This window comes from Sturnira hondurensis, unplaced genomic scaffold, assembly GCF_014824575.4.
Source record: "Sturnira hondurensis isolate 20B ecotype Veracruz unplaced genomic scaffold, ASM1482457v3 Scaffold0000780, whole genome shotgun sequence".
Classification (NCBI taxonomy): domain Eukaryota; kingdom Metazoa; phylum Chordata; class Mammalia; order Chiroptera; family Phyllostomidae; genus Sturnira; species Sturnira hondurensis.
This window is the reverse complement of record NW_028073411.1, coordinates 20,665,870-20,676,671: the sequence shown is the minus strand read 5'-3', so window position 1 is coordinate 20,676,671 and position 10,802 is coordinate 20,665,870. Positions and strand designations below refer to the sequence as shown.

Sequence of the window (10,802 nt, the reverse complement as noted above, 5' to 3'; positions counted from 1 at the left end):
GCCCACCTGCAGGACCCCCGCCAGCAGCCAGGCCCCTCTTGTGCTGCAGCCTCCGAGGGCAGCTGATACAGCCCGTGCACACACACAGCTCTACCATACCCTTTATTGACCTGGCTCAGGCAGGACGCTGCGGAAGGCAGCCATGTGGCGCCGCACACTGTCCACGATCTGCTCGGCAGACCTGCTCCGGCCGTAGTAGTCTGTGAAGAGGCCGTCAGGGCTAAGCAGGTAGATGGCAATGGAGTGGTCCACAATGTAGTCCTGGTCCTCGTCCTTGGGACCAGCGCTGTAGTACACACGGAAGCTGCGGCTGACCTGGGCGACCTGCTCTGAGGAGCCCGTCAGGCCCAGCAGCCGGGGGTGGAAGTCCTGCACATAGCGGGCCATGGCTGCAACATTGTCCCGCTCAGGGTCCACGGTGATGAAGATGGGCTGCACAGGGGGCAGGCCAGGCTCGGCCTCCAGCTGCTGCACCACCCGAACCAGCTTCTCCAGTTCGTCAGGGCAGATGTCGGGACAGTGAGTGAAGCCAAAGTACATCAGCACCCACTGGCCCCGGAAGTCTGCTTTGCATCGGGCCTGGCCCCGGTGGTCCAGCAGGCTGAAGTCGCCCTGGCCCACGGAGGCCTGCCGCAGGGCCTCTGTCCGCTGTTGTTGCCGCCGCTTCTCCTTCTCAGTCCTCAGGGCCAGCCAGGCCCCACCCAGGCCAGCCCCAAACAAGGCTGTGACCAGCAGCCTGGTTTGCAGCCTGGGGCCCTGGGGCTTGCCTGCCCTGCCTGCCTCTGCAGGGCCCTGCCTTGACAAAAGCTGGCACCTCACGTGGAAGGCCTTGCCTCCAGGGGTCCTAGGGAGGGCTGGGGGCTTGAGCTGAGAGCACCCATGTGGAGGCTTGGGTGTCCAAACCAGCAGCAGCACGGGCCTGATGTTCCTGGAGAAGAGCCAATGTGTCAGGAGCCTGAAGGTGTCTCGGCCTTCTGGGTCGTTCCCCATCACTCCAGAGACGACTACACACCGAGGCTCAGAGCGTCCCTGACTGGCCACTCAGTGCTAGGCTGAGCTCTGAACCACTTCACCTCTGAAGCCTCAAACTCTGGCTAGGGGTTATCAGGTCCACGCCTGTCCCTCCATGGCCTGCCCCTGTCAGCCCCAGCAGCTCCAGACCCCGACACTCACCTGTGTTGTAGCATCTGAGCTGATGGAAAGCATCCCACGTGCACGGCCTCCCCAGATTCCTGAGCGTGTGTATCTGTTTGCAATAAACCCCATGTCAGAGAGGAGGCTGGCGAGTCTGGCTTCCACATCAGAGACCACTTCAACCGCGCGGCCTTTGGTCACCTCCCCAGTCTGGCCACAGAGCAGTCAGTTAATTCCCCACCCACGCTGCACCATCCCTCGGACCGTCCAGGCTGGACCTTTCTCGCGCTCACGCGGGCCGGGAAACAAGGTCTCCATTTGTCCCAAAACCCACCCTCTCCACACCCGGGTTTCCGATGGCAGCCTGTGCCTCGCCGCTGTTTCGGTGACCTCCGTGTCTTTCTGAGGGACTTGGGGTGTGCCAGGTAGAGATCCGAGTACCGCCTCACCCGTTCGGCTGCTGCCGAGGACCCCTAAGGGCGGGGCCTCCACCCCTCGTCCCATCGTTCTCGGTTCGGGCTCTGGACCCGTGACCTTGGGCACGTCCCTTCTGCTCTGTGCCCACTTCCTCCTCCAGGAGAAGGGCTCCAGACAGTGCACGAGGTGGGCCTGGCAGGCGAACGCACCTGCGGACGCTTCCCGGGCGCCCTCCCGGAACGCGCCTCTGTCTGCTCAGCGGCGGTCACTCGCGGAGCACGCCCCAGGCGCGCGCCGGCCCAACCCCTCCGTCCTCTGCACTCTGGGTCTTCCCAGGGCACGCACCTCAGGCCGTCTGGAGTCGGGGGCCTCGAGTCCGGGAACACCGCCTTGAGCGCGCGACCCCGCTCTTCCAGGGACAGGAGCGGAGCAAAGACCTGCCGGGTCGCGGTGCTCCACACCAGTGCGCACGCGCCAACGGGCTGCGCACGCGTAATCTGAATTGCTGAGGGCAGTGTGGGCAGTGGTTGGGCCCGCCGAAGTCACGTGCCTAGGGTGGGGCCTCGTGTAGCAGCCCCGCCCCCACGGCCCCACCCCTCACTCTGCACGGCCTTCTCACAGGCGGTTCCCGCCCTCCAGTTCCCTCCCTGCTGAGTGCCAGGCACGGGAACTGCTTTGCGGTTCTCGGGTTTTATTGCTGCACTTTGGTCGGCGGCAAAATGAGCTCAGCGAAGGGCGAGGGGGCAACGAAAGGCTCGCGGTCCGAGAGCACGAGCGCCTCCCGCAGGGCGCTGCGCTGCGAGCCGCTGAGCGCCGGATTGTGCAGGTGCACTCGGAGCCACCGCGTCCCTGCGGATAGCGAGATTGGCGGTTAGTGGGCGGGGCGTCCCGCGGACAGGAACATTGGCTGGCGATGAGGGGCCGGAATCCGCGCTCACCACGGCGCAGCCTCTGGCCCACCCCGAGTCGCAGCGGCTCCCCGGCACGGCTGCGCCCGGCTCCGAGTTAGTGCACCACTCGCGCCAGCGGCAGGGCCCGGATGGGTTCCACGGTGCCTGCGGGGAGAGGGCGCGGTGGGATGGACGGGCGGGGCATGGGTCTGTGGGAGCTTACCGTCGACGGGCGAGCAGCTCCTCTTTCTTCCAGGAGCGGAGCAGCAGCTGCCGGAGCTGCGCACGGGCTCCGGAACACTGAGCTCGGGCCAGGCTTTGGGTCCACACTCTGCATCTCGAGCATTCGCTCAAAGTGGTCCTGGCCTGAGCCGTGGTCCAGCGTCGCAGCCACCCGGACAGCGCCCTCCTCCTGGACCTCCGTCCGTCTGCTGAACCAGAGCAGGGCGCCCCTGCCACATCTCACAACACCTAAGGGTGCAGCGGGGGTGGTTTTGTAACCCAGGTCTCCACACCTCTTACGTGTTCATTCACTGAGCCTAGTTACCAGGTCCCGCAGGTCCGGTGGCCCGGCGCCGTCCAAGCAAAGCAGAGCCTCCTCCACCTCCAGGGTGTGGCCCACACTACGGCCCAGGGGGTTGTCCAAGCTGTCAGAGCCGCTGCAACCTGAAGGCCCCAGGTCTGCCCCTACAGCAACCTGTGGAGGCACGGTTCAGTGTGGCACCTGCCCGGTGTCCCGAAGGGCCTCTTGTAACCTGCGTGCCATTAAACTCCAGCCGGTGCTGCACCCTTGCTTGCCAGTTCCCTAAGAGTGAGGGGAACTGGAGGCCCTCCACAGAAGGCTTTGGGTGTTGGGGGTCAGGAACACCTTGTACCTGGCCTGGGACGAAGAGCCATGGCAGGTTCTCCAGACCTGAGGCCAGGTAAACCTTGCTTGGGTGAGGCCACTGAGTCGGGGAGGGGGGTGAAGGACAGCCTGGCAGCGCGGAAGCCGGGTCCGGCAGAGGCCAGGATGACTCAGGGCCGTTGAGTGGAGGTGGACTGAGAAGCACACGGGGCAGACTGCTGGAGTTATGAACATTGAAGGGGTGGCCAGCCCACAGGAGGAGGCTCCCCATCAGAGAGGCAACACAGGGCTCGTGGGCCCAGCTGCTCACCAGTGCCCGTGCCAGTTCCCGGGCCTCCGTCTGGCTAGGGAAGATGGCAGCCCCTCTGGACTTCACATTCACCACCAGAGCAGAGAGGCTCCCCACCACCTTTTTACTGAGGATGGAGGCTGGGGGAGGCAGAGGGGTCTGGGCATAAAGGGCAGCCTGGAGCTTCCTGGAGGCATTCCGCCTCAGGTCAACCTGTCATGAGGAGTCAGGGACCCTGACCTCTGAGGGTCAAGTCCCTTGTGATGGGGGCCCTAGGACTGGACCATTGTGCACCAGCCAGGTCTCCCTCTTACACTGGTGGTCAGACATCCTGTGATGGGGGAGGACACTAACCCTGGGGCTGGGGAAGGCCACAAAGACCCCTGGTGGAACACCCTTTACTGTCCCGTCAGAGGTCAGGGACTTTTCACATGCAGGAGGTGGACCCAGGATTGTGGGGTCAGGTCACCTGTGACGAGGGGCGGGCTGTCAACGGTTGCTGTCCCATCTCTGGCTTCGTACAGGACTCCATCTGCAGGAACCAGCTTCTTGCTCTGACCCACAGAGCAGCCCACTCTCTCCAGCAGACCTTGCATCTGGCAGACCCCTTCCATCAGGACACCCAGTGACGGTCATGACCTCTGATCGAGGACCCCGCCACTAACCTTGGTCAAGGACTCATGAGCAAAACTTGACAAATGTGCAAAACCATGACCAGTGATTTATGAACAATTCTGGTGAGTCCTCAGTAATGATTGGCTCAACCCATCAGGGATATTGATCAATGTCCTATGGCCTGTTAATGATCCTTCAGAGGCCTATCAGTGACTTTGAACAAGTCCCTATTAATGACTCCAATCAAAGTGCCGTTGATGACCTTAACCAAAACCCAGTGATCCATGACTAACTTTGGTTAATGTCCTTGTTAGTTACCCTGATTAACAACCTACCAGTGATCCTTTAGTGATCCTGGTTAATGTTTCCATCAATAGCCCAGGTCAATAAGCAATCAGTGGCCTACATGTACCTGTTTGGGGCTCTGGATGACAGTGAATCCAGGAATAAACTCTAGTTTGTCCAAGTTGCCCCTATGTGCCCCAAACCATGTCCGCTGATCATGGGTACCTGCGGGACAGGGGCACTGAGTACACTTGCAGCCGCTCCCTTACCGTCCCTGGTTAGGACTTCAGGAGTTAAGTATTTACTAAGGGGTTGTAGTCGGTGTTCAGCTGGTGGGGAGGGAATGGAAAATAATTGTCCTGGTTTGGGTTGGGGGGGGACTGAGGGAGGAGAATCAAGCTTTTCCCTTGGGGGTCCTTTCTGGGGTACTGAAGGGGAAGGGGTGCAAAATAACTTGGTCCTGTTATGGGGGCTGATGGGAAGGGGAACCAAGTTCTGTCCTGGGGGGGGTGGCAAGGAGCCTGGGCTCTGTCTGCACCAAATTAGAGGTTGGGAGCTGCTGGCCTCTTTGAGGTCAGAGTGTCTGGTCTGGAGCGGCATCTCCTCACCTTGCAGTCACGGGCAGCCAGGGCAGGTGCCAGGGCCAGGCTGACCTTGTCACCCACGCCCCCTGTGGAATGTTTGCCCATGAGCTGCTGGCGCCAGGCCTCTGGCCACTCCAGCTTTCACCCAGAGTTGGCCAGGGCCTGGGTTGGCGCCACAGTCTCCTCCAGATCCATGCCTTGCAGTCGGATGGCTGTGAGCGTGGCCCCAAGGCGTGGGGTACAGAGGGGTGGGCAGCGTGAGGGGGCATTCCCACAGTGGTGGGTTGTCGTAGGGTGGTGGCAGTACCGGGTTGCTATGGTGAGTTCAGGGCAGGAAGTGAGTCTCTGGTTTGGAGTCAGGAGTGCCCAACTGGCCCCACACACCTATTTCCGTGCCCTGCGAGCTCCTGTCCACCGCAGTGCGCACGCACCCCTTTATGGCTCCCCCAGTCAGGCGGCCTCCATCTCGCTTCAGGTGGATCAGCTCCAGGAGCTGCTTGGGCTCTGGTGGTGTGTCGGGGGGCTCTGGGGCCCTCCCCGTGAGAGGTCACCCGCTGGGGAGGGTGCCAGGGGTTCTGAGGTCACTGAACCAGGCCTGCCAGGGTGCCAGACGCAGCTAGACTCTGCTGCCACTCTGCCTCCGACAGTGTGGCCTGGGACACTTGTCCCACACTATTCCCATTTTTTCATGTCCCCCCTCCCCCCCGTACTGGGTCTGTGTTGCCTGTGTGCATGTCTTCATGTCTGGCTACCACTTCAGCCTCATAAATGGACCCCGACCGTACCTGTCCCGAACAGCAGCCCTCTGCTTTCCTGCCTGGGTTCTCCAAGGATGACCTACCCTAGCAGGTGGTCCTCGAGACTTCTGGGACCTTCAGGCCCTTCCAGGTAAGCCCCACCAGTTCTAAGCAGTGCCCACCCCACCTCTCCCCACTCCCGCGGCTGCTGAGCTGGTCCAGACACTGGCACAGAGAGGCGGACTCAAGTATGGCTCTGGAAGCTTTAAGCAGATGTTTGTGGCACAGCGCCCATCGGCCCATCAGTCATCCCTGTTGGGCACATTGGGCACAGTCCGGGCCAGATAGTCCGAGTGTCGGATCCCGAAGCTCCAACCGCCAGGCTTCCGGTGCTGTGGACCCGGGAGACTTTGCTGACCTGGTGCACCGGCCTGTGCAGCTCCACGCTGGGACCCCCCCCTCCCCAAACCTTGGGCCTCAGACCCTCCATCCTGAGCCCGGACCCTCATTCCCCGGCATCTGTCCCTGACCCTGACCCCCAGATCACCTGGTCCACATTGTAGTCTGCGGGCCCGGGATTCAGGCTGTTGTCCTTGGGGAGTGGAGCCCGCGCCAGCATTGTGAACTGAGGAGCCCGAGACTTGTAGACCCCGAGGTTGACCACGTGGTAGGCACACGGGCCTGGGGTCTGCGGGAGTGCGGGAGGGGCGCTGGGTCCGACTTCCTTTCTCCGCGGTCCCCTGGCCCCCGCCCTTCCTGGCTCTCTGTGGTCCACCCCGAAGGCCCTAACCCTGCCCCGTGCCCGCAGCCCCTCCTTCACCTTGCTGAGGTCCTCGAAGACACTGCCCACTGCGCTGCGGCCGTAGATGGAGTAAGTTGGAGCCGAGACTTTACCGATGACGCGCGGACCCAGGAGTGAGGGCACTGTGTAGGTCCCCGGACCTGGAAGCAGTCAGCGGGGGGCAGGGGGTGGGGGGTGGTCTTTGCAGACGGGCCAGGGTCTCCCCGCCTCTGGGAGTGCAGGGTGGAGAGCGGCTCTGGGTCGGGGTGGGGAGGGCCTCGGGGCGGCACCTTCATGGTCTCACCTGGGGTGTGCTGCTCCGTGTAGCTGCCCCAGTTCCTGGAGGCGATGGTGTGCCGAGGCGCGCTGGGGTAGGTCGCATTCCCCGCGCGCTCCGGGAAGTACCTGGCTGTGGGGTGAACCAGGGGTGTAGGCGGAACCGGGCTGGGGTTCTGGCATTAGGCCCGAATCATTAGGGGAAACCAAGCCACGATTTGTCAAAACCCGGTGAGGCTTGAAATTCTTTGGAGACCCGACCTGGGGGAGCCGATTTTGGAGCGTTGGGGTACCAAAGGTTGAGCTTGAGGGTCAGGTGGGGGGTTTCAAGGTCAGCCTCCTTGGCACTGGGGAGGCTGGGGCCCCAGGGGTCCTGACCCGGTCCGGGAGTGAGGCTGGGCGCTGCCTGGCGTGGGCGGCCGTAGATGGAGTAGGCGGGGGTGCAGTCGCGGCCGCGCATGGTCATGCGCGCCGGCACCAGGTGGCTGGGCCCCGGTCCGCACGAGGTCTGCTGCGGGGGGAGGCGCAGGCCGAAGGAGAAGGCGGGGGCACGGGTCCGCGACGGATCGTGCAGGGTGTAGCCTGTCGGGTGTTTCAGCATCGCCCTGGGCCCAGCCACTCTCGACCCCGCACAGCCCCCCCCGCCCCCCCAGAACAGACCTCCCGCTCTCCTGCCTGGGGTTAGAGGCCCCCCTCAAGGCCCTGACCCCACTAGCTCCTTCCTCCCCACCTCCACCCCGCACAGCCCCGCGTGGCACTGGTACCCGTGTTGGAGGGCAGCTTGTATTTGGGCCCCGGGCCGCTGTGCAGCGCCGCGATGGGGCCGCGCGGCCGGTGAGGCCGCCAAGGACCGACCCAGACGTCCGAGCCCATGGCGCGTCAGGTGCTCCCGGCCTGCAGCACCTGTGGACAGAAGGTGGCAGCCCGGCCCCTCTCCCCGAACTCGCAGGGGACGCCCTTCGTGGTCCCACTCGGGGGCGCGGCTCCATCGTATCCCAGGAGCCCGGAAAACAAACGCGAGCTTTCCTGGCTCTGTGGGCGCGGGGCAGGGGCCGAACTCCAGGGCCCCCTCCCACCCCCTTCCCCCAAACTGAGTGCGTTCAGCGAGGGGTCGTGGACCCGCGCCAAGTTTGGATTAAACTCCAGGGGAAGGGAATTCCCCAGGGTTCTGAGGGCGTGGGACATTTTGAGGGCCTCAGGTGAAGGTACTGGGGGGGGGGTGCGCATTGGAAGCCTAGTGCCCGCAGGCGGTGCCCCCTTGAAGCCGATGTACTAACCTGCTCCTAAGGCCGGCGGGGTGCCCGGATTTCCGCCCCGCCTGGCACGACTCCCAGACCCCATTGTGTCCATCCCGCCTCCTGGCAACCGGACTGGCCGCCCCGGCTCCGCCCCCCGCCCCCCACCCTCACACCTCCGCCCTGGGCCTCTGGGCCTTGGAGCCTGGCATTGGCTCCAGACTGGGAGCCGCTGACGGGACACCTCCCCAGATTTCAACACACCCATTCCTTAAGTGGACAGACATATAGACAAAAAGCGGGTAAGAGGATAAACTTGAACAATACAAACGGCAGGCAGAGTTTGCTCTGTGTAGGGAGAGAACTTTGCGTCTATTTAAGTCCATGGAATATTTGCAAAAAGTCGTGGAGTGGGCCAGGTGTAGGTGGAGAATCCCACACACGTGGAATAACGAGGTATACGAGGACACGTGATTTGATCAACAACCCTAAGCAAATGTTTAAAAAAAGCAAACATAAGTAGTTGGAAATTAGCAAATTCCCTTTAAAAAACCCCCACAACCTTGGATCAAAGAGAAATTCAAAGATGAAGTTTCAAACTATATATAAAACTGCAAAGGTTGATACCTCTGTGCCCAGCTCTATAGGACAGAGCCAAATCTGTGTTCAGAGGAAAACAAAGCTTCAAATGATTTCATTATTAATGAAGAAAAAAATTTAAGTGAATGTAATATTTATCTTACAAATAGTGGGAAAAAGAACAGTGAAGTAAACGGAAAGAATGGGTCTGTCCTGCCCAGCCCGGCACTCGCTGGCCTGCCCCCAGCAGAGGAAGGGCAGGCAGGGGCGGGCGGCCGGCTGCTGGCAACGCCTGGCCTTTGCCCAGCGAGCGCCAAGCTTTGCGCCACCCGAGGGCTGAGAGCCAGGGTGGGTTGTTGGGGCCACTGAGGGCTGAGAGGGGGAGGCCCGTGGGGGAGGCATCATCTGCAGAGAATTTAAAAAATACCCGGAGTGCCGAATGTAATCTGCATGTTTTACCATTTTTTAATCCTCACCCAAGGACATTTTTTTCATTGCTTCTTTAGAGAGAGAGGAAGGGAGAGAGAGAAACACTGATGTGAGAGAGTCATGAACCGGTTCTCGTAGGCGACTGGACAGGGGATCTTAGCTGCCCCAGTCCATGCCTGAACGGGGGTCTAACCTGGAACCCGGGCTTGTACCCTGAGCGGGAGTCAAACCCACAGCCTTTCAGTTATGGGAGGATGCTCCAGCCAACCGAGCTGCACCTGCCAGGGCTAATCTGCTTTTTATTCTCCTGGTGAACCCAGCAATTCTCAAGAAGGTTGGAGGTAAAAATAGGTATACATTGGCTTGGCCCAAAAGCTTGTCTGGTCATTTTCCATAAGCTCTAATAGCACTTAGTTGTGTGTAACTTCATTCAAAACAATTTTGTTAGATTGTATTGTGACAGCTGTCATATCAGTGTGCATTTAAAAAAATCAAAATTGGTGAATTTTCGTGTAGCCATTTTAATATTGAAGATGGAAAATACACAACATTTTGGCATATCATGCTCTATCGTTTCAAGAGAGGTAAAAACGCAGCTGAAACAAACAAAAAGACTTGTGCAGTGTGTGGGGAAGGTGCTGTGACTGATCGAATGTGTCAAAAGTGGTTTCTGAGGTTTCGTGCTGGAGATTTCTCTCCGGACGATGCTCCGTGACTGGGTAGACCAGGCGAAGTTGGGAGTGATCAGACTGAGACATTCACTGAGAATAATCAGCGTTCTTTTACTCGGGAGATAGCGACATACTCAAAATATCCAAAAGGAATACAGTTATTGGTGAAAATGAATACTGTGCCTTTTAATTTACAGAAAAAAACGTGGACTTTTTGGCCAGTCCCATACTTCCCCAAACCTTTTGCAGGTCAAGTTTTAAGTGATGCTGTGGATAGTGCTTTTAGCAGCATTTATGGAAGTTTCACGTTAGCAGTTTTTGACCACTTACCCGCGAGTGAACAGTGCATTCGGTGCGGAAGTTCATTCGGAGGACTTCGGGTTCAGGGTGACAGGCCTTCCTTGGCTTGGGGACCTCATGCTCCGGCCTCCTGAGGCTCCTGCCAGCGCAGGGCCCGGCAGCCAGTGTTGTCCCGCGGCGACGGCACGGCTTCTCCCTTCGAGCAGTGGGTCTGGGACGAGCGGTGACTGCAGAGCCACTGTGACAAGGAAGAAAGCACCTGTGTTCTCTCAATTCTGTGATGACCATCAAGAGTTTTTATTTGGGTTTTGTCTGGTGGTGCAGACTTTATTTCACACGTGGAATATTTTACTGAATTTGGATATTTCAAAATAATTCGCCCAGGCAAGATGGCCTCCGCCTTTCTGAGCAAAAGAACGGTGTTGGGAGGTGCAGGAGTTCGGGGAGCAGAGCAGGCAGGTGCCCGACAGGAGGAAGATACCAGGGAAGGATGAAAACCCGGCAGCAGCCGGGCCAGCAGCAGACCCGGAAATGGGTGAAAAGAGGAAACATTTCGGGCAGCGGGTCTTTTACACCCCCAGACACACTCCAGTGCAGAGTAAGCTGCCGTGGAACCTTGGTTCTCAAACTTAATTTGTTCCCGAAGGCTGCTCGCGAAGCAGTTTGTTCAAACACCGCATCACACATGTAGGGCGCGTTCTCTCCCCGGTTGTCCAGGCAGCAGCAGGAAAGG

General features: G+C 60.0%; 2 protein-coding genes across 7 annotated transcripts; both read right to left on the bottom strand.

The window, feature by feature from the left end:
• Positions 1 to 89: 89 nt before the first annotated feature.
• Positions 90 to 5,350, bottom strand: SCO2 (synthesis of cytochrome C oxidase 2). Of its 5 annotated transcripts, XM_037048757.1 has the most exons (7): positions 5,086 to 5,350; positions 4,047 to 4,702; positions 3,310 to 3,482; positions 2,976 to 3,138; positions 2,665 to 2,720; positions 1,173 to 1,246; positions 90 to 943 (listed from the first exon to the last, which is right to left on the bottom strand). In XM_037048757.1, the coding sequence occupies exons 2-7, from the start codon at positions 4,189 to 4,191 to the stop codon at positions 103 to 105; spliced, it is 1,452 nt and encodes a 483-aa protein (XP_036904652.1). In that variant the 5' UTR covers positions 4,192 to 4,702; positions 5,086 to 5,350; the 3' UTR covers positions 90 to 102. The 5 variants fall into 5 exon arrangements, with proteins under 5 accessions (XP_036904652.1, XP_036904663.1, XP_036904695.1 ...); XM_037048768.1 differs by lacking the exons at positions 4,047 to 4,702; positions 5,086 to 5,350 and having other exon boundaries at positions 3,317 to 3,585; XM_037048800.1 differs by lacking the exons at positions 2,665 to 2,720; positions 2,976 to 3,138; positions 3,310 to 3,482; positions 4,047 to 4,702; positions 5,086 to 5,350 and adding an exon at positions 1,897 to 1,985 and having other exon boundaries at positions 90 to 928; positions 1,174 to 1,246.
• Positions 5,351 to 6,049: 699 nt separating this feature from the next.
• On the bottom strand, positions 6,050 to 8,197 carry CIMAP1B (ciliary microtubule associated protein 1B). 2 transcript variants are annotated; one of them, XM_037048823.1, is made up of 7 exons: positions 8,133 to 8,197; positions 7,620 to 7,758; positions 7,234 to 7,437; positions 6,884 to 6,988; positions 6,619 to 6,740; positions 6,346 to 6,486; positions 6,050 to 6,190 (listed from the first exon to the last, which is right to left on the bottom strand). In XM_037048823.1, exons 2-7 carry the CDS (start codon positions 7,726 to 7,728, stop codon positions 6,101 to 6,103), a joined length of 771 nt encoding a protein of 256 aa, XP_036904718.1. In that variant the 5' UTR covers positions 7,729 to 7,758; positions 8,133 to 8,197; the 3' UTR covers positions 6,050 to 6,100. The 2 variants fall into 2 exon arrangements, with proteins under 2 accessions (XP_036904718.1, XP_036904708.1); XM_037048813.1 differs by lacking the exon at positions 8,133 to 8,197 and having other exon boundaries at positions 7,620 to 8,124.
• Between the last annotated feature and the right edge of the window lie 2,605 nt (positions 8,198 to 10,802).

Excerpts from the sequence above, each read along its gene's own strand:
- SCO2 (XM_037048757.1), bottom strand. The coding sequence starts at position 4,191 with ATGGAAGGGGTCTGCCAGATGCAAGGTCTGCTGGAGAGAGTGGGCTGC. Across the intron at positions 3,483-4,046 it reads CAGCCCGCCCCTCGTCACAG|TCCACCTCCACTCAACGGCC; the intron begins GTGACCTGACCC and ends TGTGCTTCTCAG. Across the intron at positions 944-1,172 it reads CTCAGATGCTACAACACAGG|TTGGCTCTTCTCCAGGAACA; the intron begins TGAGTGTCGGGG and ends GCTCCTGACACA.
- CIMAP1B (XM_037048823.1), bottom strand. The coding sequence starts at position 7,728 with ATGGGCTCGGACGTCTGGGTCGGTCCTTGGCGGCCTCACCGGCCGCGC. Across the intron at positions 6,741-6,883 it reads CACGGAGCAGCACACCCCAG|GTCCGGGGACCTACACAGTG; the intron begins GTGAGACCATGA and ends GACTGCTTCCAG. Across the intron at positions 6,191-6,345 it reads CAGACTACAATGTGGACCAG|CACCGGAAGCCTGGCGGTTG; the intron begins GTGATCTGGGGG and ends CCGGGTCCACAG.